This window comes from Haematobia irritans, chromosome 3 (genome assembly GCF_050003625.1).
Source record: "Haematobia irritans isolate KBUSLIRL chromosome 3, ASM5000362v1, whole genome shotgun sequence".
NCBI lineage: Eukaryota > Metazoa > Arthropoda > Insecta > Diptera > Muscidae > Haematobia > Haematobia irritans.
This window is the reverse complement of record NC_134399.1, coordinates 210,323,119-210,349,433: the sequence shown is the minus strand read 5'-3', so window position 1 is coordinate 210,349,433 and position 26,315 is coordinate 210,323,119. Positions and strand designations below refer to the sequence as shown.

Below are 26,315 nucleotides of genomic sequence, written 5' to 3'. Positions count from 1 at the left end.
TTGTTTATATAGAATATTTTGCAAAATTTTATTTCTATAGAAAATTTTGCAAAATTTTGTTTGCTACACAACTTTTTTTAAATTGTATTTCTATTGATAATTTTTTCAAACTTTTTTTTTCTATAAAAAATTTTGCCAAAATCTATTTCTACAAAAATTTTATTTAAAATTGTATTTCTATATATTTGGTCAAAATTTGATTTCTATAGAAAATTTAGTCAAAATTTTGTTACTGTAGAAAATTTTCCAAAATTTTATTTCTATATAAAATTTTGCAAAATTTTATTTACTAGACAAAAATTTTTCCAAAATTGTATTCAGTGAGCATACAATTTTGGAAAAATTGCTGCTAAGTCGAAAGCTTGTAGAAATGATTCAAATTTTCAAATTTTTCAATGAATGAATCATAAATGCATTTTTGCGAAATTGTCTAAACAATTATAAATATTTCCCAAATATTGCCCGAGTTTTGTAGAAGTCTGATTTGAGATTTTATCAAAATGTAGATCTAAATACAAAGTTGTGCAGAGTATATTATAATCGGCCCGCCCGACTTTAGACTTTCCTTGCATTTTTATTTTTCGTTAAAATTGTGTTACGTCCCATAACGTTAGATTTAAATTTTAAGTACATAGATTTTGTAGAAGTATATACAATTTTGTCTTCAGATTCAAATTCATGTATATGGAAATATAAACCTTTATATAGCTCGCAACAAATTTAAAGGATTTGAAATAGTATCAATAATTTTGGTCCACAAATACATATACTGTGGGTATATTCTCATATTATGATGGGTATTTATATCATTATTTTATTTTTTAAACATTGCCATAAATTTGAAATATAGAATTCAATTGGCATCTAATGTGAAATTAAGATCTTTTTTGGCACACATAAATAAACACGATACTTTATATCGTCCACTTACGGTACCCCCACAATAGAACTACAAATTAGTGGTATTAAAATGAGATTTAGTTATATTACCCGGAGTCGACTCCGGAGTCGGAGTCGGAGTCGAGCTGATGAAAAATGCTGGAGTCGGAGTCGGAGTCGAGCAAAATTGGCTCGACTCCACAGCCCTGCTATTGTACTCACAACTGGTGGAAAAACATTTCTTAGCAAATAAATTGTAGTTTTATGCGTAGCACACCTATTTATGGGGATTATATTTGTAGAAAAGACTACTATGAAGAACTCGCACAATGATTCATCACAAAACTAATTAATCTAATTAATTTTTTTAATTGAAATTGCTTCAATGGCGAAAATGAATTAAAGAGAAATAAAAATTTTAATTGAAAAAAAAATTAATTGATTTCTTCGGGATTTTCCATTAATTTTTTAATTGAGGCAATTAATTATTTATTTAATTATATTTATTTTACCTTTAGATAAAATATTTTTCTTATAAATTTATACAAGGTTAAACTTTATATTTTTTTGGTTATAATTATAATTGTAATTGAAATTTTCTTTTTTTAAATGTAACAGTGAATTTTTTAATTGATTACGATTTCAATCACCCTTTTAATTGAAAATATTTTGGTAATAATTTTTCTGGGAATATACACGTTTATTCTCCCAGAAAATAAGAATGTCTGCGATTAAAGATCATGCCAATTATGGATAATGTTGACCAAGAAGAAAATTAATTAAGTAAAAGAAAATGTCCATAGTCGAATATATTGTGATTTGATAGAATAATTATTTGCCTAACATTTACCCTTCTTACCGAAATATCAAAAAAAAAAAAATATTAGTTTTATTGCAATTTAAGGTGGAGGGAAATTAATCTTCGGCCAGAGTAAAAAGTCGGGTTTTCTATAACACTTGTGTTGGTTTCTTTTTATTACAGTGTATTCATCAGTCTTGGTATCTATCAACCGATATGCATTTGTTTTTCATATATTTCTTCGTTATTTTACTTACAGCCAAGTAAGTTAAATTGAGTTAAAAACAAGTGAGTAAAGTAGAAAGTCGGACGGGACCGACTATATCATACCCTAAACCACTCCTACGGAATTAGTAAACATTGTTTGTGGGGTATGAGTGGCATAGGATTGGGAGATAACCCGCATTTCCATATATAAGAACATTAAGGGGTACATAGTTATGGGAGTTTTATCATAATCTGGGAGCCACCGTGGTGCAATGGTTAGCATGCCCGCCTTGGATACACAAGGTCGTGGGTTCGATTCCTGCTTCGACTGAACACCAAAAAGTTTTTCAGCGGTGGATTATCCCACCTCAGTAGTGCTGGTGACATTTCTGAGGGTTTCAAAACCTCTCTATGTGGTTTCACTGCAATGTGGAACGCCGTTCGGACTCGGCTATAAAAAGGAGGTCCCTTGTCATTGAGCTTAACATGGAATCGGGTTGCACTCAGTGATAAGTTCACCAATGTGGTATCTCAATGGACTGAATAGTCTAAGTGAGCCTAAAACATCGGGCTGCCACCTAACCGAACCTAACTTATCACAATCTGAACAGAAATGTCTGATATTAGGAGCTATAGTTGATTCTGAACGTACAGAGTTTGTATGCCACTAATATTGTTCCATTATTAAAAAAAAAGAGGAAATTGCTCAATTAGTTTGGGTAATAAATCCAAATTTGAGCAAATCATCCAATATATTTATGTACAAGCTATACACCCAGAAAAAAGTGACCCCTTCTTTAAGTTAAAATGAACTCATTGTGAAGAAAGTTGAACTTCGTATAGCGCCAAAGACATTTTTATTTGTTTGAACGATGTGATTTTCGTAGAAATTAGGAATAATGCATTCCATATATTAGTTAACATTTTCCTATATTTATATACCACTATACTACAGAATGAAAAAATTTAACTAATTTGAATTCATATATGGAATGATTTTATTGAATTTTTTTTCATTCATTTGGACAAATCTTACACATTTGTGGTAAAACTTTTACTTCATAATTAGAACTGTTTACCTTCGTTTTTAAATACAATTTTATTTATTTCTATAAGCAATTTTATCTTCAATAAAAGACATGTTTTATTAATATATTGAATATATTTATTAAGAATCAACAGCATCGAATCTCTTTGAAATATTAGTTTATTATTCCACTATTTCCAATTTCCGTTTGATATTATCAACTGTAAAACGCACTTTTTCTTCTTCTTGTACTTTTCACTTTTAATAAGTTGCTGCCTTACAATTTCAATACCTACAAATATAAAAAATCATAAACCATTTTTGTTACAAAAGGTTAGCGTCACTGAATATTACCTGATAATTGAAGATTCCAAAATGAAGACAAATGAAAGGGTTGTTATTCTGCTGGTGTTTTCTTTCTTTATACACCATCACGATTGATAGATTTATTTTCAAAAAACGAAAATTTTTCTCACTAATTTAAAATAATAAATATTTTATATATTTTATTTGTTATTTATTATATTATTTTACGATATTATTTTTTAACAATCTCTCCGTATACCAAAACAACGCGATTCCAACTAAAAAACCAACCGACGCGCAAATATATCGATTACACCCACGCGCAAACACACCGATTACGATGACAGGTATCGATTACAGGTAGACAATAGAAATATAGGAAAATTTCCTATATTCTAAGAAGTGTGTTTCCTTAAGTTTTGAAAGGATTGCATACTTCTTAGTACGAATGAACTAAAATATTTTTCTATGCCAAGTGTTGTTCGTATGTATGAACAACTTTCTATTGTAAAGGAAGTCGCAATTATCATTTTATAAGAAATTTTACTAATTTTGAGGAAACTTGGTTTTAGTTCGGTTTTTGTATATTTTTACGAATGCTTTGTTATCGGTGAATAAAATTTTCTTGTTCGGTAGTAAATTCTTATACCCAGCGAAGAAAATAGTATGAGTAAAATTCCATGCCTTATTCTAGTTAATGAACTATTCCTATCTGCTTACAGTTTAGGATTTTTTTTACTGAAACGAGTAAATTTTATTATTTCTCACAAAAATTTACCTTAATGGAAATAAAATGGATAAACTATATTGATGAAAAATTTTTCCTTTATTTTCGAAGGCACTTTTTTCTGGGTGTAAATCTGAACCGATTTTGATAATATTTCGCAGGTTTGATTGATGCAATAGAAGGTTATCTTGTACTAAATTTTAGTAAGATCGGGTAATAAATAAGGCTACTTTGGTAAAAAAATAGGGTTATTAGGGCAAATTTTTGAAAATCGGGCGATACATATATATGGGAGCTATATCTAAATCTGAACCGATTTAGATGATATTTGACAGGTTTGGTTGATACTACGGAAGGTTACCTTTTGCTAAATTTGAGTAAGATCGGGTAATAAATAATGGTTTTATTGCCAGATTTGTGAAAATCGGGCGATACATATATATGGGAGCTATATCCAAATCTGAACCGATTTCGATGAAATTTTGCATACTAGAAGGGTGATGAAAAAGATTAAATTGTGCCAAATTTGACGATAATCGGTTAGTAAAAACGTAACCCCCAATTTGCTACTTTTTTCGCTCCCGCTTTCCCGGGAATGAAGTGCGGGAAATTTTCTTTATAATATTTTATGTATAATAGAGGGTTTTATTTGGCAAGTGACGGTTGAAATCTAGTTAATGTGGATTTTTGGAAGTGTAATGTGAATAACTATGGTGACAAGTCGTAGTAGTTGCCTTGTGGAGCATACATAATCGTGGGTTCTAATCCAGAATCCAACGGGCTCCCAACGGTTAAAAAGAAGTTTGTACTTCCTAATTTATGATTGTCATATTTCTGTAACCCGACATTCCGATAGACTGGTAGACTGAGTAAACCCACGTTGGCAATTGCATAATTTCAAAATTTCATAATTATTGCAAGGATGTTTTTTATGAAATAAAAAAATTCCAACCTTTTTATACCCTCCACCATAGGATGGGGGTATATTAACTTTGTCATTCCGATTGTAACACATCGAAATATTGCTCTAAGACCCCATAAAGTATATATTCTGGGTCGTGGTGAAATTCTGAGTTGATCTGAGCATGTCCGTCAGTCCGTCCGTCTGTTGAAATCACGCTAACTTCCGAACGAAACAAGCTATCGACTTGAAACTTGGCACAAGTAGTTGTTATTGATGTAGGTCGGATGGTATTTCAAATGGGCCATATCGGTCCACTTTTACGTATAGCCCACATATAAACGGACTCCCAAATTTGGCTTGCAGACCCTCTAAGAGAAGCAAATTTCATCCGATCCGGCTGAAATTTGGTACATGGTGTTAGTATATGGTCTCTAATGACAATGCAAAAATTGGTCCACATCGGTCCATAATTATATATAGTTCCCATATAAACCGATCACCAGATTTGACCTCCGGAGCCTCTTGGAAATCGGTCCATTATTATATATAGCCCCTATATAAACCTATCCCCATATTTGTCCTCCGGAGCCCCTTGGAAGAGCAAAATTCATCCAATTCGGTTGAAATTTGGTACGAGATGTTAGTATATGGTATCTAACAAACATGCAGGAATTGGTTCATATCAGTCCATAATTATATATAGCCCCCATATAAACCGATCCCCAGATTTGACCTCCGGTGCCTTTTGGAGAAGCAAAATGCATCCGATCTGGTTGAAATTTGGTACGTGGTGGTAGTATATGATATTTAACAACCATGCCAAAGGTGGTCGATATCAGTCCATAATCATATATAGGCCCCATATAAACCGATCCCGATATTTGGTCTTGGAGCCACATCCGAGTCAGTTGAAATTTGGTACATTGTGCTAGTATATGGCCGTTAACAACCATGCCTAACTAGGTCCATATCGGTCTATAGTTATATATAGCCCTCAGATAAATCGATCCTCAATCACAAAAAATTGGTCCATATCAAGTTCATAATTGTATATAGTCCCCATATAAGCGACCCCCATATTTCAATTCTGGCTCTCTACGTACCGTGCAAAAGTCCATATCGATTCGTAATTATTTGTAGACTTACCTATACATACCTTTTTTGTCTAATATATACCACGTATGGACTAACTCACAATTTAGAAAACGATGTTAAGAAGATTTAAGATACCACAACCCAAGTATGTTAATTCGATTGTGGATGACAGTCTTTCGTAGAAGTTTCTAAGCAATCCATGGTGGAGGGTACATAAGATTCGGCCTGGCCGAACTTACGGCCGTATATACTTGTTTAAGATAGTTACATTAATTTCAAATATATACCTTATACACATTAGGCTTGAAATCTATTAAAATTGGGTTTTACGTAAAGCCCTTATTTATAGGGCATACGACAATTGAAATCTAGTTAAAGTGGATTTTGGAAGTGTAATGTGAATGTCGTATTACATGGTAGTGTTTCCCTTTTGGGAATATTGACTGAACATATGTATTTAGTGACCCCGTTTAACGATGTTGATATCGAAATAAGTTTCTTTCATTTCCAAACAGTTTTTAGTGTTACAAAAAACCCCACTATATCAATAGTGTTCTTCCGAAAACTATATCGAAAAGACTGCCTTAACCATTGTCAAAATGTTTTGTATTACAAAATATTTCGTATTTTAGTATGATTTATGGCTGATGTAAGAGAACAACATAATATACGAGAGCAGTTCGGAAACTTCTTAGCCTAACACAAAAAGCGCGGTATAAACAGAAAAAAGTTAAGTGTTTTGGAAACTTCCATCTCTGTTATGAACACATGTTTTGATCTGGCAACTCCTTCATATAGAAACAGGTGTTCAAAAAAGACGCATCCGCAATTTTTTTTACAATGGAAAAATTAGAAATGCGTGCTGTCATTAAATATTTACATAAAAAAAGGTTTATCGGGGCAAGAAATTCATAATGATATGGTCAATGTGTTAGGTGAAAGTGCTCCTTCGTATGCAACAGTAAAAATTGGGTTGCTGAATTTAAACGTGGTCGTACAAGCATTGAAGATGAACCACGTAGTGGACGTCCAAAACCAGCAACAACAACAACAGAAATTGTAGCCAAAGTGCATGATATGGTATTAAATGATCGACGAACAAAAGTGCGTGAAATTGCTAATATCATGGCCATCTCAAATGATCGAGCCCATTAATTACAGTTGTAAACCACTATTTTGAACACCTTGAGGAAAACTATTTCAATCAAGGGATTGGAATGCTAGAAAAGCGTTGGACTAAGTGTATTGAAGTTTCAGGAGATTATATTGAAAAATAGAAATATTTTTGGAACACTAACTATTCTCTTTCATTGATAGGCTAAGAAGTTTCCGAACCGCCCTCGTATATTGTTACTTGTCAAGAGAGCTCTTTATAACCGATTTTTAATTTATTCAAATGTCTAAATGTATTTTTGGGAAATCCGGAAAAAATTCCCGCTTTCCCAGGAATGCAAAAAGTGCGGGAAAAAGAAAACCCTAGGCGATACATATATATGGGAGCTATATCTAAATTTGATACGATTTCTTCCAAATTCAATAGCGTTCGTCCCTGTACCCAAAAACACCCTGTACCAAATTTCATCAAAATCGGTTAATTGCGTTAATTGCGACCGGAATCCTGCGAACAACAAATACATGGACAGACGGACGAACACCAAGCGCTAGTTCGACTCAGGAGGTGATTCTGCGTCGATCGGTATATAATTTAATGTGGTCTAAAATTAATATTTGTGGTAGGCACTTTTTTTTGGCAGATCAAAGTTATTATATAACAAGTATATACAGCAGTAAGTTCGGCCGGGCCGAATCTTGAATACCCACCACCATGAACCAAATATTAGGGGTTCCTTTGAAATTTCAGGAGGGCTTGAGGACTTGAGGACACTTCCCGAAGATAAATTTAAAGATTTCACCTATGAGGACTATATCAGATTCTGTATTTATAAGAACCATTTTTGTTTGAGTTTTAGAGGAATCATTAACATCTCTTGTAAGTGTGCAAGAAAATTATAAAATAACGTTTTGATTTGAAATCTTAAATCTATACAAGTAAAATCTGGAAATTTTACATTGAGTTCCAAGCAATTTTCATGATAAGTGCGCTTTCTACACCCTCAAGAAGTGAAGTCGGTCTATATGGAGGCATTACCAAATGGACCGATAAAAACTTAATCCGATACACGTTTTTGTGAGCCTAAAATACCAGAATATTTACAATAAGGCAAATCAGATAAAAACTATGGTTTCTAGAAACCCAAGGAGTTAAATCGGGAGATCGTTCTTATGGGGGCTATACTAAAATATGGACCGATACTCACCGTTTTCGGCATACCTCTTTATGACCCGAATTTCAGGCAAATAGGATAAAACCTTCGGATTCTAGAAACCCAAACCCCAAATCGGGAGGTCGTTTTATATGGGGACCATACCAAAACATTGACCGATACTCACACTTTTTGGCACACGTATTTGTGGTCCTACAATACCTCTAGATTTCCAATTTCAGATAAATTGAATAAAAACTGCGGTTTCTATAAGCCCAAGAAGTAAAATCGGGAGATAGGTCTATATGGGGGCTATACCAAAATATGGACCGATACTCACAATTTTTGGCACACGTATTTGTGGTCCTATAATACCTCTAGATTTCCAATTTCAGGTAAATTGAATAAAAACTGCAGTTTCTATAAGCCCAAGAAGTAAAATCGGGAGATCGGTCTATATGGGGGCTATACCAAAACATGGACCGATACTCACTATTTTTGGCACACCTCTTTATGGTCATAAAATACCTGTAGATTTCAAATTTCAGGCAAATTGAATAAAAACTACATTTCAATAAGCCCAAGACCCCAAATCAGGAGGTCGGTTTATATGGGGACTATATCAAAACCTGGACCGATATAGCCCATCTTCGAACTTGACCTGCCTGCAGACAAAAGACGAGTTTGTGCAAAATTTCAGCATGATTGCTTCATTATTGAAGACTGTAGCGTGATTACAACAGGCAGACAGACAGGCAGACGGACATCGTTATATCGTCTTAGAATTTCTCCCTGATCAAGAATATATATACTTTATATAGTCGGAAATCGATATTGCGATGTGTTACAAACGGAATGACAAACTTATTATACCCCCGTCACCATTCTATGGTCCCGATTTTACTTCTTGGGCTTATAGAAACCGCAGTTTTTATTCAATTTACCTGAAATTGGAAATCTAGAGGTATTGTAGGACCACAAATACGTGTGCCAAAAATTGTGAGTATCGGTCCATATTTTGGTATAGCCCCCATATAGACCTATCTCCCGATTTTACTTCTTGGGCTTATAGAAACCGTAGTTTTTATCCAATTTCCCTGAAATTGGAAATCTAGAGGTATTTTCGGGTCATAAAGAGGTGTGCCGAAAACGGTGAGTATCGGTCCATATTTTAGTATATCCCCCATAAGAACGATCTCCCGATTTAACTCCATGGGTTTCTAGAAACCGTAGTTTTTATCCGATTTACCGGAAATTGTAAATATTCTGGTATTTTAGGCTCACAAAAACGTGTATCGGATTAGTTTTTTATCGGTTTGGTAATGCCTCCATAAAGACCGATTTCACTTCTTGAGGGTATAGAAGGCGCGCTGATCATGAAAATTGCTTGAAACTCAATGTAAAATTTCCAGATTTTACTTCTCGGGTGAACATCTACAGATTTAAGATTTCAAATCAAGACGTTATTTTATAATTTTCTTGCACACTTACAAGAGATGTTAATGATTCCTCTAAAACTCAAACAAAAATGGTTCTTATAGATCCAGAATCTGATATAGTCTTCATAGGTATAATCTTGAAATTTATCTTGGGGAAGTGTACTAGTTGATCTGCTGTGCTTGGGAGAATATCTGTCATCAAACCCCTCTGGAATTTCAAAGGAAACCCTAATATTTGATTCATGGTGGTGGGTATTTAAGATTCGGCCCGGCCGAACTTACTGCTGTATATACTTGTTATTTCAATGGTCGCATTTAAAAAATTTGCCTTAAGCATTTTAAATGAAATATGTAGTTTTTAATAGATAATAATAAAAGTAAAATAATAAATAAAAATTTAACATTTTACTATTTTTGTTTTTCATTTAGGAAACCAAATTTGAAGAAATCCATTTATATAGTCTTGGGAATATTCGCATTTATTATACCTGGTATATTGACTTATGTATACCGATTGGATGGCAATGTCTACCTTAATCCAGAGTAAAAATCTTACAAAATTTTTAAAAGTTAAAACCTTGTTATTGTTATGCATTTTCGTTTTTTTTGTGCAGATATTATCGATATCTTACATTCTTGAACAATGAGACATTGTATAAGACTTATACACCATTCTACTGTAATTTGGGTGGCTATTTGGTTGGACTGCTAGCAGCAGAATTTTATCCATCGGATAATTATCAAAAACTCAAAATTAAATTGAATAAATACATAAGAAATAGATGTGCCCAAATAGCAGCTTTAGTAATACTCCTTACTGTTGGCTTTGGTCTACTATTCACCTCATTGTTGGTTATAGATCGAAATAATGGAGAGCCATCATTATGGTTAGCCATATACGGTGGAACATTTCGTAATATTTGGGCAATATATGGAGGCATATCTATGATAATGATGTTATTGAAATTTACATGTAAGTACACAGAAAAACAATATTTTTCTGATTCAATCATGAAATTAATTGATCCAATAAATTTTAGCCGAAAAAACTCAATTATTTTTTAATTGAGACAAATTTATTGTTTATTGTATTTTTTTATAATTAGTTTTACTTTAGATGAAATAATTTTACAAGATTTTATACTTTCTTATGCATTTTTCGATTATAATTATATTGTTTGATTTTTCTTAAGATTTGAGTCAAATTGTAGTTTTCGAACAAAAATTTCAATTGTATTTTTTTATTGAAAATATTTTTGTATTTAATTAAAACAAAAAAATTAATTGATCCAATAAATTTTGCTCGAAAAACTCAATTATTTTTTTAATTGAGACAAATTTATTGTTTATTGCATTTTTTTTGTATAATTACTTTTACTTTAGATGAAATAATTTTCTTGTAATTTTAAAAGACTTTATACTTCCTTATGAATTTTCCGATTATTATGATATAGTTTGATTTTTCTTATGTTTTGAGTCAAAATGTAGTTTTCGAACAAAATTTTCAATTATATTTTTTGTTTGATTGGAAATATTGTTTTTATTTAACCCTTTAGACCCCGAATTTTTATCGGTACAGCTAAAACTTTTTTTATACTTTTAATCATGTTGAAGTCATTTAAGAAGCGTCTAGCCAAAATTTCGGGTCGCCACAGCCATCCGCAGAGAATGTTGCCTGTGGGCAACTTTGGACAATTGTGACTATAAAATGGTTTGATTTGTAATGATAGGCGTATTACGTTTTATTGGATTTTTTAAAGTGAAATTTCACTCACGCTCAGGCACATTCACGAAGAAATATTTGTACTCGCGCACGCAATGTGGGTAGGAATTCACTCGCTAGTATGACTTTTCACGAAATGAAATGTTATACTAGCGCACGCTCATGCACGAACAATGTTTATGCCTCACGCTCCCGCACGATTCACAACACTTTTCGTAATTCACGACAAATCTCGTGATTCACGAATATGTTCGGAACACAAAAATTTTTGGTGGCTGAATAAAATACTCGTAATTCGCGACTCCCGACAATATTCTTAATTCAAGAAAATGTTCGTGATACAACATTTACCATTCACGAAAATTCTTGTGATTCACGACAAATCTCATGACTCGCTGCAATTACTGATGAGTAATTAACATTCATAACTTACGACGGAACAATTAGCACAACTAATTTTTTGTGCCTCGGTTTTATCGTGAGTGTGAACGTGAAATTTATCGTGAGCGTGTGTTGGTCGTGAACGTGAATTTTAACCATGAGCGTGATTTCGGAGAAATTTTACTCAACCACAACCACAATCACGAACACAATTTAATTTTTACTCACGCACGACAAACCAGATTTAATATAAATTTCAATCACGTCTTCGCGTGAATCGCGCGTGATTCACGAAAATGTTTATTTTTTTTTTGTTTTGAACCCATGCCATTTTAACTGACGGTGAAAAAAAAAAAAAAAAAAACAAAGTATAACAATATTTGTGCTAATCCAGCAGTATGTTGCCAAGAAGGCCGATATCAATGGCTTCCTCCCTTTTTACGATTCCTTCCAAATTCCTACCCAGCACTGCTCCTCGTCACTGAGACATCCCAATCGAAGTTCAAAATTTGTTCAAAATCATTGTTTTTCAAACCTTTTTTCTCCAGGTCTTATGCCCAAAAATATGTAATTTTACTACCACAATGCACTATGGGCGAAAAAATTTGAAAATTTGCGGCAAAAATTATTTACAATCAATCTAGTATCGCCAAACATGGTATATCGATATATCTTATCAAAATCAAATGTTACCAACAAAAAGGGAGTCAATCCCCCTTATTCCAGGTGCGTTACTATAGAGGGGTCGAAATTGTAATTCCACTTGGAATACTATACAATATACTCTTAGATGGAGTTTAATTTATACTTGCTTATTTTCCTTATTAAGAAAGCGCCTTATCCCCAGAACTTGATGTAAATATTATAAACCAGTTGCCATTTTATTAAATTAATTTTATTAATTAAAATTAAACAAATATTAACCATCAAAATCACATTCATCGGTATCTAACTCTAATTCCGTCCCTCTGTGTTGTTGTTCGCAGAATTCCGGTCGCAATTATTAACCGCTTTTGATAAAATTTGGTACAACATGTTTTCGTGTTCAAAGGACAAACACGGTTGAATTTCGAAAAAAAAATGGATCAAAGTTACACATAGCCCCCATATATATGTATCGCCCGATTTCGACAAATTAGACCATACTGCGCTTATTTACTTCCCGATTGTCTTCAAATTTAACACAAAGTAATTTTTTATAGCACCCTTAAAGTGTGCAAAATTTCATCAAATTCGGTTCAGATTTAGATATAGCTACCATATATATATCGCCCGATTTTTCCAAATTTGACTATAAAACCCTTACATTTATTTTATTATGGGCAAGTTTGGGCAGACAAACTTTACAGCACGTAAAAGTATACTTCCTCACGAACAATAATAAGCAAAAATTTTCATTAACAATCGTTAACATTTCTAGTTCTATTCCTCGCAAATATACGTATGTGTTACAATTTTCACATATAAACCGCACTTTTGAATCCATAAATTCAAGTTCAAAAACAAAAATATTTTGTAAAGTCCTTACAACATTTTGAACTACTAAACCTCCTCTTAGAATTTACATTTAAAAGTTAAAAGCGAAAAAAATTAAGCACGAAATTTTTCAATTTTTGTTCGCCTTGATTAAACGCAACTGGCATAAATTTTGGTAAACATTGACAGCCTTTTTCTCCTGAACAGGGTTGCCAAGTTTTAAATTAACTTTCGATTTTTACTTTCAAAGATGTTCTATAGTAATTTCAATTGGAATATCCAATAATTTTTCATTTTGAAAATTTGACTTTTTGCCGCTGTTTTGCGATTTCCGCCCATAGTGCAATGGCCCAAAGTTGCCCACAGGCATGTTGGTTTCTTGCAAATTTGACTCCCACAAATATTTTATTTGATATGTACTACAACTGATTTAATAACAACTTTTAAATTTTTTGTTGTAGTTTTTGAAAAAAGTCACATGTATTTTTTGAAATTCGCAAATTTTTTTTTTGAGGCACGTGCATACTAATGAAAAAATTTTGTTAATTGACAACCAAATTAGCTATTTTTTTATTCAAGTTGAAGAAAACACTTGTAGCTTTCGATACCGTTACAGTTTTATGAACAAAAACAACGCTAACACTGAGTCTAAAATAAATACAAAAAGTTGCCCACAGGCAACTTTAGGGTCGAATGGGTTAATTAAAATTCTAATTGCGATAATAAATATTTTCATTAAATAGTGTGAAAATTAAACATTTTTTTTTAATTTTAAATTATTTTTTTTAATTTTAGATTTAAGTCAAAATGTAGTTTTCGAACAAAATTTTCAATTATATGTTTTTGATAGAAAATATTTTTGTATTTTGTATGAAAATGTTAATTGCGATAATAAATTTTTTTTATTAAATAATGTACAAATTTTAAATTCGATTTTTTTTATTTTAAAATGGTTATAACGTATAAGTAATCAAAAAGTTAATTCTATCTGTTAATTTTTGTAATTAATTTCGTTTCAAATCCTTAATAATATTAATATCTATTTCTTATTGCCTACTTTTAGGGATACCCTATGATTTATTAAATTTTTTTATTTTAAAATGCTTATAACGTATAAGTAATCAAAAATTTAATTCTATCATTTAATTTTTGTAATTAATTCCGTTGTCAACTTCAATTAGCTTTTTAATTAGATATATGTTGGTGATAATTTTTTTTTGTCTTTGTTGATTTTTTAGGAAAGTCCTTCATAATAATAATAATATCTATTTTTTATTGCCTACTTTTAGGGATAGCCTATGATTTATGTTCAGCGGAAGTAAGTCGCCTTTTGGGTCGCATAACATTTCAAATTTTTTTGTGGCATGTACCAATTTTAAAGTTAGCTGCTGGCTATTATACCGATGCCTTCGAAATATCAATTCCTTATGTGGTATGTTTTTTGTACAATCAATGATAATGTACGTTTACTCCTAATAATTCTTTTGCGTTCCCTTTTTTAGACTTGGTTTACAATTTTCATCGTATTGTTGACGATATTCGTTGCATTTATCATGACATTGACAGTGGAGTTTCCCTTGGGCAATATGGTGAACTATTTATTAAAAATTGGTTAGTATTAACAAATATGAAACGGCTGACCCGAAGCATTCGGAATTATTAAAATGGAACCAACCTCTCGTATGGTTCCATTTATGGAAGTACTGCTCTAGGTGTATCCCAATTCAAGTTTTAAGTACCTTCCAAAAATCCAATTATTTATTCAAATAGGACAAAAAACCAAATACTTTAATTAGAGGTGTGCACGTGAGTAATAGTTTACTCACGCTCACGCACACTCACGACAGAAAAATCATACTCACGCACACTCACGCACGATATTTTTTGGTAGGACTCACGCTCACGCACACTCACGAAAAGAAAATTTGTATTCACGCACACTCACGCACGAAAACGTCGTGACTCACAAAAAATACCGTGACTCCCGAAAAATATCGTGTCTCACGAAAAATATCGTGACTCACGAATAATTTTATAATTAATTTACCTTACCGAAGTGTCTGAAAACATGAGCATTATTAAAATCGAGAGTGTTATTAAACTCTTAACATCTCAGATGTCACTAGAATTGTAATTGAATTTAACTCTTAAGCGTTTTATGTTGGTGAGCAGGAATATTGTCGTGAGTGTAATTCGTTACTCACGCACACTCACGAAGATATTATTTTCGTGACTCACGCTCACGCACGACATTTTGGTTTGTTAATCACGCTCACGCACACTCACGCTGTTGTCATGAGCGTGACTCACGACTCAAGCACGAATCACGAAAATTTTCGTGAGCCACGACAATTTCGTGTCACGTGCACACCTCTAACTTTAATATATCCGTTTCTTTCCAGTATTAACACCGAGACGTACAAAGGGACAGGAGATGCTAAAAAAACGCCAATAAGAATTTCTAGCAAATGAAAGCGTTCACGGGGCTGTGAGATAATATGAATATATTATTTGTATGAATACCCAGTAAAAAAAGTTTGGAAGTTCTTCTCACGGTACAACTTTAAAAGAACTACCAAAAATGCCCTCCCAAAGATGTTCTTTATTTTAACTGCATAGGAAGTTCATTTGATCTTCTTTTTTATTTTAAATGCACAGGAAGTTCATTTGAGTCAATTTTTCTACAACTCGCTTTTTTCATATTTTTAATGGGATTTTTTGTTTTGTTTCAAAAGCATATTAAGAATTACTAAAATGGTACAAATTATTTAAATTTAGCCGAAAAAATGCTAAATCCTTTCTAGAAAAATTGTGAATTTTTGAAAATATTTGATGACAAACGATCCAAACAAGCGTTATAAAGCATTAAAATCATAAAAAATTAAAAATTATTTATTTCTCAAAATATCACATAATTTCTTAATTCACATCCAAAACACTAAATTCGCCTCACACCTTATGAAGTGATGTAAATGTTGTGCAGCGGCTGTTGAAATGGTGGACACCCGTACTATGACAAGCCCATGTTAAATTCATCGCTTCTGCGTCAATTTTGCACCACTTCCGGAACCTAAAAGAACATCTTCACTACTTTTTTGGCGACGTTTTTTTTTGCTGGCCACCAAAAAAAGCGTCGCCAAAAAAGTAATGAAAATGTTTTTTTTGGATTCGGAAGTGGTGCAAAATTGACGCAGAAGCGATGAATTTTTTTTTGGCTGGGATGGGATTGTCATAGGACGGAAGTCCTCCCTTTCATCAGCAGTTGCACTGAATTTGCATCACTTCTTTAGGTGTGATCCGAATTCAATGTTTTGGATGTAAATTAAAAAATTCTGTGATATTTTGTCAAATAAATAATTTTTAAAATTTTTTATAGTTTTTAATGGATTCTTATGCTTACACAGAAAAAAATATCACCAAAATATTTCCAATTAAAAAGTTAATTGAAGTTGAAAATTTTTTCAATTAATAAATTAATTGATACAATTAATTTTTTAATCATGATAGAAACATTAAGTTAATTAAGTCAATGATTGAAAATTTTAAAATTTGTAATTAAAAAATTAATTGATACAATTAACTTTTTAATCTAATTCGGAAGACTAATTAAAAATGTATTTCAAACAATAATTTGTTAATCCAAATAAAAACCCTAAGCCAATTCAGAAAGTAATTAAAAATAGTTACCTTTTTTAATTAATAAATTAATTGAGTTTTGCAATCAACATCAATTAAATTTTTAATTGAATCAATTAAAAAATTAATTGAAATTTGCTGAAAAAATCAATTAATTTTTTAATCAAGATTTTTTTCTATGCCCAATTAAAACTGTGATTGATACTATCATTTTCGTGATTGAAGACATTTCAATTAAAAAATTAATTGGATCAATTAATTTGGTGATTGAATCAGAAAAATTTTTTTTGTGTGTATCGGAAACTTTTGACCTCAAATATTTTCAAAAATTCGCCATTTTTTCAGATTGGATTTAGCATTTTTTTTGACAAACTTTAAATGATTTGTACCATTTTATGAATTCTTACTCTGTTTTTAACCTATTTGAAACAAAAAAGTTAAAATTACCCATTAAAAGTATGAAAAATCCAAGTTATAAAAAATTGAATTAAAAGAACTTCCTGTGTAGTAAAAATAAAGAACATCATTGGGAGTGCATCTTCTGGAAGTGCTTTTAAAGTTGTGCTTTTGGAAGAACTTCAAAATTTTTTTGCTGGGTGGGTATGTGTGAATATTTAATTTATATATTAACCCTTAAATGCGCACTGTATCTTTTAAGATACAACCAGAAAAAATTCTTACGTCTTAAAATTTTTACTGAATTCTATGAAATCGAATTTGTTGTATTTATTACATCATATCGCTATTTCTAAAAATATGTTTTTCCGAAAAATTTGTTGTAATTCTGAGTAATCCGCAGTCAAAAAATAAAAAAAATAAAATTTTGACCAAAAAAAAAAAACAAACAAAAATTGGAAGTAAAATAATATTTACCACAGATTAAAGTAATATTGGTAAAAAGCTGTGTAGTGTAAGCAGATATCTAATCTCTACTAAAGTCAAATTGTTTATTTGTAACTAAAAACTTAGTTTAATTCGCACCGCAGTTTTTAAGATACAACCACTATTAAAAAAATGCATAATTTTGATTTATTATTATACCCTTCACCACTACTGTGGTACAGGGTATAATAAGTCTGTGCATTTGTATGTAACGCCAAGAAATAATTGTCATAGACCCATCTTTTAGTATACCGATCGGCTTAGAATTAAATTCTGAGTCGATTTAGCGATGTCCGTCCGTCTGTCTGTCCGTCCGTCTGTCTGTATATGTAATTTTGTGCACAAAGTACAGGTCGCAGTTTAAGTCCGATCGTCCTCAAATTTGACATAACGTCTTTCTTCGGGTAGAAGACAATAGCTATTGATTTTGGAAAAAATTGGTTCAGATTTAGATATAGCTGCCATATACAGTTATCACCGATTTGATCATAATTCACGTATTTATGAACCGACGTTCTTCAAATTTTGTACATCTGAATGTTTTGTCAGTCCCGTAAAAACTGCCAAATATCAGCTAAATCGGTTCAGATTTATATATAGCTCCCATATATATCTTTCCTTCGATTTGGACTTATATGGCCCCAAAAGCGAGAGTTTTGCCCTGATTTGCTTCAAATTTTGCACAACGAGTACGTTTAATAGTATCGTTAATTGTGCCAAATTTAGTTGAAATCGGTTCAGATTTAGATATAGCTCCCCTATATATCTTTCGTCCGATTTTGACTTATATGGATTCAAAAGCCAAAGTTTTGGCCTGATTTGATTAAAATTTTGTACAAGGGGTACGTTTAATAGTATCGTTAATTGTACCAAATTTAGTTGAAATCGGTTCAGATTTAGATATAGCTCCCATATATATCTTTCGACCGATTTGGACTTATATGGCCCCAAAAGCCAGAGTTTTGCCCTGATTTGCTTCAAATTTTGCACAACAAGTACGTTTAATAGTATCGTTAAGTGTGCTTAATTTGGTTAAAATCGGTTCCGATTTAGATATAGCTCCCATATATATCTTTCGTCCGATTTGGATTTATATGGCCTCAAAAGCCAGAGTTTTGCCCGGAGTTGCTTGAAATTTTGCACAAGGAGTACGTTTTATACACAGAAAAAAATTTCACGAAAATTTTTCCAATTAACATCTTAATTGAGTTTTAAAAAATATTCAATTAAAAATTTAATTGAATCAACAAATTTTTTAATTGAAATAAAAATCAATCACACAAATTAATAGTATCAATTAATTTTTTAATTGGATCAATTAATTTTTTAATTGGATCAATTAATTTTTTAATTGACTGTCAATTAATTTTTTAATTGATACTATCATTTCTGTGATTGAAGACATTTCAATTAAAAAATTAATTGGATCAATTAATTTCGTGATTGAATCAGAAATTTTTTTTTTGTGTGTAGTATCGTTAATTGTGCAAAATTTAGTTGAAGTCGGTTCAGATTTAGATATAGCTCCCATATATATCATTCGCCCGATTTGGACTAATATGCCCACAGAGGCAAAAGTGCTACTCTGATTTACGTGAAATTTTGCAGAGGGAGTCGAATTGAACTTGAAACTTTGCAAAGGCAGTAGAATTAAGGTGCTGCATATGCGTGTTTATTTTGGTTGAAATCGGTTCAGATTTTGATATAGCTCCCGTATATATCTTTCGCCCGATTTTCGGTCATATGACCACAGAGGTCAAAGTTGTTATACGATTTACATGAATTTTTGCACAGGGAGTAGATTCAACATAGTAACTATGCATGTGAAATTTGATTGCAATCGGTTCAGATTTCGATATAGATTCCATATATATGTTTTTCCTATTTAGGCAAAACTGGCCGAAATACCTACAATTTCCTTATCAAATCGCCACTGCTAAGTCGATAACTTATCAAAATGACTCAAATTTTCCTATTACTCTATTACACACCTATAGACCAATAAATCATAAATACACTTTTGCGAAGTTGCCTCAAAATTGGTTCATATTTAAATGTTTCCTATATTTTTTTACTAACATTGTGTTCCACCTCAGCGCATTAGCCGACATAAATGTAAAATCTATAAGTATTGCAGAACTCTGTACAGATCTGCTCAGATATACAGAATATATGTGTATGGATTCATATAGCATCCAACACATGGACGGATTTGATATGGTATCGAAAATGTGGACTTACAAAGTGGTGAAGGGCATAATATAGTCGGCTCCGCCCGACTTTAGATTTTCCTTGCTTGTTTTTTTATAAGTGTGGTATGTAGATGTTTTTTATTTACTATTTCGCATATTATATATTTTCTTCGGAAGAATCGGTGACTTTGTGCATTTAAGGGTTAAATAAAAATATATGCCAACTAAATTTGTTATTTGAGGTTTAATGCATTTAATATGGAATATGTATTGTATTTTTTTCGGAAGGATTCTAATCTCGAAATATTTGTCTAAATCATAGTTTTAAATGTTTTCACTAGATAATGTTAAAATGGAAACCTAAATAAATATGTTTTTCCGTGGAACTACAAGAAAAGTATGTTTGTGTGTTTGTCTGTAGTATTTTGGTTCTTGGATTCAATAATTCCGATTTAGATTATTGTCCAAAGGGCAAATTGTAAATCCAACCTTTATAATAAAACATACCAGTTTGTATATTTTGTGTGTTAGTTTATCCTTCAGTCAATCAGTAAAGAGTTTCTTTTGTTCTATATATTTATGTAGATTAAGAATTTTATTATTTCATCGCCCTCATGGATTTTTGTGAAGTATTAAACATTCTCAATAATCGTTTATATTGATTATATACTGACATTTCCGCAATTACATTATTAAAAAGCTTATTTTTTTATATATGTATATATAAGCGTACATCGGGATAATAGTAATGTTTTAGCAGTCTATATGGCTTTGCCCAAATAAATTTGACAAACATTATTTTCCTCTGTTGGTTAAGCTACACCTGTCGTTTAGTCAGTTCAGACCATGAATAAGCTGAAATAAAAAAAAACAACGAAAATGATAAAGGAAAAAAAAAACAACAATAACAAAACAAAACGAACGAATAAAAAGAGGAAGCACGCTCAAAATAAACCCAGCCAACTACACTCAAATCGATGATTTGACGGTGGCAAAGGAAAAGAGATATGTGTGTACGAATTTATTTCGGCATAAGCCGGCTATCATGTAAAACCTTTTTTCGGAAGGTTCAAGTGTGGTTTACTTTTGGGTTTAGTGAACTGCCTGAATTTATTCTGATAATTGGTTGATAGTTTTGTTGCAAGTAGATGATGCTGATGAGGAATGTGGTAATTCCGAAACGTGCGTCCATCCAACCATCTTGCAATCTATATGGCTTTGCCCAAATAATTTTGACAAACATTCTTTTCCTCTGTTGGTTAAGCTACACCTGTCGTTTAGTCAATTCAGACCATGAATAAGCTGAAATAAAAAAACAACGACAATGATAAAGGAAAAAAAACAACAATAACAAAACAAAACGAACGAATAAAAAGAGGAAGCACGCTCAAAATAAACCCAGCCAACTACACTCAAATCGATGATTTGACGGTGGCAAAGGAAAAGAGATATGTGTGTTCGAATTTATTTCGGCATAAGCCGACTATCATGTAAAACCTTTTTTCGGAAGGTTCAAGTGTGGTTTACTTTTGGGTTTAGTGAACTGCCTGAATTTATTCTGATAATTGGTTGATAGTTTTGTTGCAAGTAGATGATGCTGATGAGGAATGTGGTAATTCCGAAACATGCGTCCATCCAACCATCTTGCAATCTATATGGCTTTGCCCAAATAAATTTGACAAACATTCTTTTCCTCTGTTAGTTAAGCTACACCTGTAGTTTAGTCAATGCATGGTTTTAAGCTGAAATCAAAAACAACAACAATGATTAAAGAAAAAAACAAAAAACCAAGAATAACACAACAAAACAAAACGAATGAAATAAATTTTTGAAAAAAAAACATATTTGTTTAGTAGATTTGTGGTAAGATTTTCTTAAAATTTTGGTAGTTTTATTTTAGCGAAAAAGTGCCTTCATTGTGTCCCTACGTCCCTACAAGACGCTACATATTACAAAAATAAACTACATGTAGGGAATTTCTCCTACTTCTGGCAACACTGGCTGAATTTATTCTGCCTGAACTACCTGAATTTATTCTAATTGGTTGATAGTTTTGTTGCAAGTAGAGGATGCTGATGAGGAATGTGGTAATTCCGAAACGTGCGTCCATCCAACCATCTTGCAGTCTATAGGGCTTTGCCCAAATAAATTTGACAAGCATTCTTTTCATCTGTTAGTTAAGCTACACCTGTAGTTAAGTCAATGCATGGTTTTAAGCTGAAATAAAAAAAAAACAAGTATATACAGCACTAAGTTCGGCCGGGCCGAATCTTAAATATCCACCACCATGAAGCAAATATTAGGGTTTCCGTTGAAATTTTAGGAGGGCTTGAGGACACTTCCCGAAGATACATTTAAAGATTTCACCTATGAGGACTATATCAGATTCTGGATTTATAAGAACCATTTTTGTTCCAGTTTTAGAGGAATCATTAACATCTCTTGTAAGTGTGCAAGAAAATTATAAAATAACGTCTTGATTTGAAATCTTAAATCTGTAGAAGTAAAATCTGGAAATTTTACATTGAGTTTCAAGCAATTTTCGGTCTATATGGAGGCATTACCAAATGGACCGATAAAAACTTATTCCGATACACGTTTTTGTGAGTCTAAAATACCAGAATATTTACAATTTCAGGCAAATCAGATAAAAACTACGGTTTCTAGAAACCCAAGGAGTTAAATCGGGAGATCGTTCTTATGGGGGCTATACTCAAATATATGGACCGATACTCACCGTTTTCGGCACACCTCTTTATGACCCGAAAATACCTCTAGATTTCCAATTTCAGGCAAATAGGATAAAAACTTCGGATTCTAGAAGCCCAAGAAGTAAAATCGGGAAATCGGTCTATATGGTGGCTATACCAAAATATGGACCGATACTCACCATTTTCGGCACACCTCTTTATGGTCCTAAAATACCTCTAGCTTTCCAATTTCAGACAAATTGGATAAACACTACGGTTTCTATAAGCCCAAGACCCCAAATCGGGAGGTCGTTTTATATGGGGGCCATACCAAAACATGGACCGATACTCACAATTTTTGGCACACGTATTTGTGGTCCTACAATACCTCTAGATTTCCAATTTCAGGTAAAAAACTGCGGTTTCTATAAGCCCAAGAAGTAAAATCGGGAGATCGGTCTATATGGGGGCTATACCAACACATGGACCGATACTCACCATTTTTGGCACACCTCTTTATGGTCATAAAATACCTCTAGATTTCAAATTTCAGGCAAATTGGATAAAAACTTCGATTTCTATAAGCCCAAGACCTGTCACAAACTGTGACTTTTGCGTCATACATTTGCGACGGTATAATACGTATGTCGCAAAAGTCGTAAACCTACTGTAGAAAACCTAATTTTGAATAGAAGAAATCCTGAACATTTTTTAATTTAGCATGACAGCATTCGCTGTGAGTTTCTGCAGAAATTTGTGAAAGTTTTTCCACCGTCAAGCCTATTTTCTTACGTGGTATCGAAATTCCCGTTGGTGAGTGTGCAAAATACCTTGGGGTTATATTGGACAGGAGACTGAACTTAAAGCTAAGAAAGGACGAGAAAATCCACGGTTACCCTGTACTCGTGCAAAAGGCAATAGGGAAAATGTGGGGACTAAAACCTTCTCTTCACACATACCATCGTCTTGGATATCATCGAATGGTTAATAGAGCCATTGAAAAGAAAATGTTGTTGTAGTTGACTGTAGAAACAATAAGCATTGTTCGACTGTTCACCACTTAGGTGAATTCTAACAAATTAGCTTTCTAAAAATAAATTTCGTGTTGTGGCATTACTATGTAACAAAACGAAATAAAAATAAGATTAAGGGACTTGTAAGTTATATGAAAAGATGATGTACCGTGGGAGAAAAGATGATTCAATTCGTAAGAGGAAAATTCCCAAATGTTTTCTCCATAAGGAGTTAGCATAAAGGGCCTAAATTGAGTTATCTCTCCCAGCCAGATCTATACTAAAGGCTGTGGAAAGCAGTGTTGCCAGGTGATTTTTGATTCTTCCCCCCAAATCTTAAGAAAAAAAACCACTAAATTGGTCTAGACTTTTTTCAAAAACCCCCAAAAAATTTAAGAATGTTAATAAGCCAAAAATGTGTCCCAAATTTCGTTAAAAAATCCTGCAGTGATACACTTTACAAATTAAATTTAACACAAATATATATACTGAAAGATTTTTGTTTCTGAAGAACAAAATTTCTTTTGATGTAAATAAAAATCAGTAGATAACGTCATTATACCACTATTCACAAATTCGGGTTTATTTGTCTAAAATTTCGTTCATGAGGAAAGTAACTTTTCTATGGGTATAATAATAAAATGTATATCAATATAAAGGGCAGACAAAACAATATAATTCAATGTATAAATCTTTCAAATCAAATTAATTAAAACAACGGCTTATAAAATATAAATAATATAAATAAAAAATAAACAAAAATTAAAGTTCAGTTCATATATACATTATTCGCCAAAATTGTAGGCGTGAAATTATGAGACCAATAATTTAATGTTACAATATCATTTCTTAATTTGTTTTTAATTGTATCAAATATGCCCCTTCAACAGATGCGTTTAAAACAGAATGTTATTGCTTAACATACTTGCTTGTATTTAAGAACATGGGTTGACTTCCCTCATTTTTTTTTTCAAAATTGTTCTAAATTTTGTTGAGAATTGCTCCACTTTATAGGGTCTAAAATAATTTTTTACCCCCCAAAAAACCCCTAAATTTGATGGGAAAACCCCCAACCTGGCAACACTGGTGGAAAGGTTCATTCGCCCGAACCGAAACATGTACAGTCCAGGCGTGTATAGATTTGTATCTGGCATTTTCTTTTCAATGGCTCTATTAACCATGTTCCTTAATCTACTATATCTGTCCATAAAGCTCGAAAAATAATTGTATAATTAGATTAGAAGAATATCCATAAATAATTACTCTTATGTTGATTTAATTTTGCCAAATATTAAAAGATTTTAAATTTTCAAACTTAAATTTCAAATCTATAAATTCACAACTTCCTGCGTAATAAAAAAAATCTTTCCAACGTTTCTATCCAACATACATGTCAAGATGCCAGAAAGTTCAAAGCACTTTGATGGAATGGGATTAACCTCCTTAGTATTTTTCTCACATAACACGAGACTATTGATATTTCAATAATCAAAAAACATGTATATCCATATTTCCCCATAGATCATCAAGATCAATATCAGAAATGATATTGAACTGGAACAAGAAAAACAAATATCGTGTGCTGCTTGTTTATAATAAAATAAATAAATGTTTTCATTAATATGTTATTAATCCTACACGCAGAGAAGAAATATAGTTGCCACAATCATATTCGAAGAGCAAAATAATATGATAGGAGCCTTGCCATGTAACATTTTCAGCTGCAACCATGTTGGCTCAGTGAACATGGTTCTAAGAAAAATTAAATTTTCCTCATCTAAAATGTTATTATATTGATAAAAAGAATTTTGTTTGAATCAAAAGACAATGGTCACGATCTAAAATGTTATGATATTCGTCAAAAATTGTTTTCTTTCAGTTAAAAGAACATGGTCACAACCTAAAAAACTTTTTTCGTTGTCGAAAAAAAACGTCACTTGAGAAAAGAAAACACAAAATTAACTTTATTTATTGGGTTTTTATTTATTTATAAATTAAATCATGGTTTATTTGTATTTATAATGTCGTGCAAGCAAACATCATATATTTTTACATACTCCATTTTTGGTTTAATTTCAACAATAAGTAATCATTCCATATTTACTTCGTGCTCATCAAATGTACAAACGCAGACATCATGTAACTGCAAATAAAAATAAATGATACCATCAAAATGCAGAACAAAAAACAGGTACATTTTTCAATTACACTTCCCTTTTTGTGTTCACATAAAACCACGTGGCACTTCTGAATAAATAAATTAACACAAAACACAGTAATTCCGCATTCTCCGTCCATTCCAAGAAACAATCAACCAACGACTGAGGCGCAAAATGAAAATCGTATGTACCTGGTCAATGTTTTAATAAAATTCTTTTCGCTGCAAAAAAAATTAAATGGTCACGAAAACAATGTACATGACCTTTTTGGTCATTTCATGGTTCTAGACATGTCTATACGTAACTTATAAAAATACTTTTTTCCCTGCAAGAAAGTAAAAAAAATTGAATGGTCAGGTACATGATTTTCCCGACCATGTAATAGAGTCAAATTCTATCATTTAAATAATAGAACATGTTTGCGGCATTTGAGAACCATTTAAATGCTTATTGCCAACATATATTTTTCTCCGCTCGAAAATTATTTTTACAAAGACAAAATACATGGTTTTCGCG

General features: G+C 32.0%; 1 protein-coding gene across 1 annotated transcript; it reads left to right on the top strand.

The window, feature by feature from the left end:
• The first annotated feature begins 1,867 nt into the window (after positions 1-1,867).
• LOC142229806 (uncharacterized) lies at positions 1,868-15,879 on the top strand. Its single transcript, XM_075300384.1, has 6 exons — positions 1,868-1,941; positions 10,077-10,190; positions 10,262-10,620; positions 14,517-14,659; positions 14,730-14,838; positions 15,630-15,879. Exons 1-6 carry the CDS (start codon positions 1,895-1,897, stop codon positions 15,680-15,682), a joined length of 825 nt encoding a protein of 274 aa, XP_075156499.1. The 5' UTR covers positions 1,868-1,894; the 3' UTR covers positions 15,683-15,879.
• Positions 15,880-26,315: the final 10,436 nt, after the last annotated feature.

Coding starts and splice junctions, on each gene's coding strand:
- LOC142229806 (XM_075300384.1), top strand. CDS start 1,895: ATGCATTTGTTTTTCATATATTTCTTCGTTATTTTACTTACAGCCAA. Junction 1,942..10,076: donor GTTATTTTACTTACAGCCAA/GTAAGTTAAATT, acceptor TTTTTCATTTAG/GAAACCAAATTTGAAGAAAT. Junction 10,191..10,261: donor AATGTCTACCTTAATCCAGA/GTAAAAATCTTA, acceptor TTTTTTGTGCAG/ATATTATCGATATCTTACAT.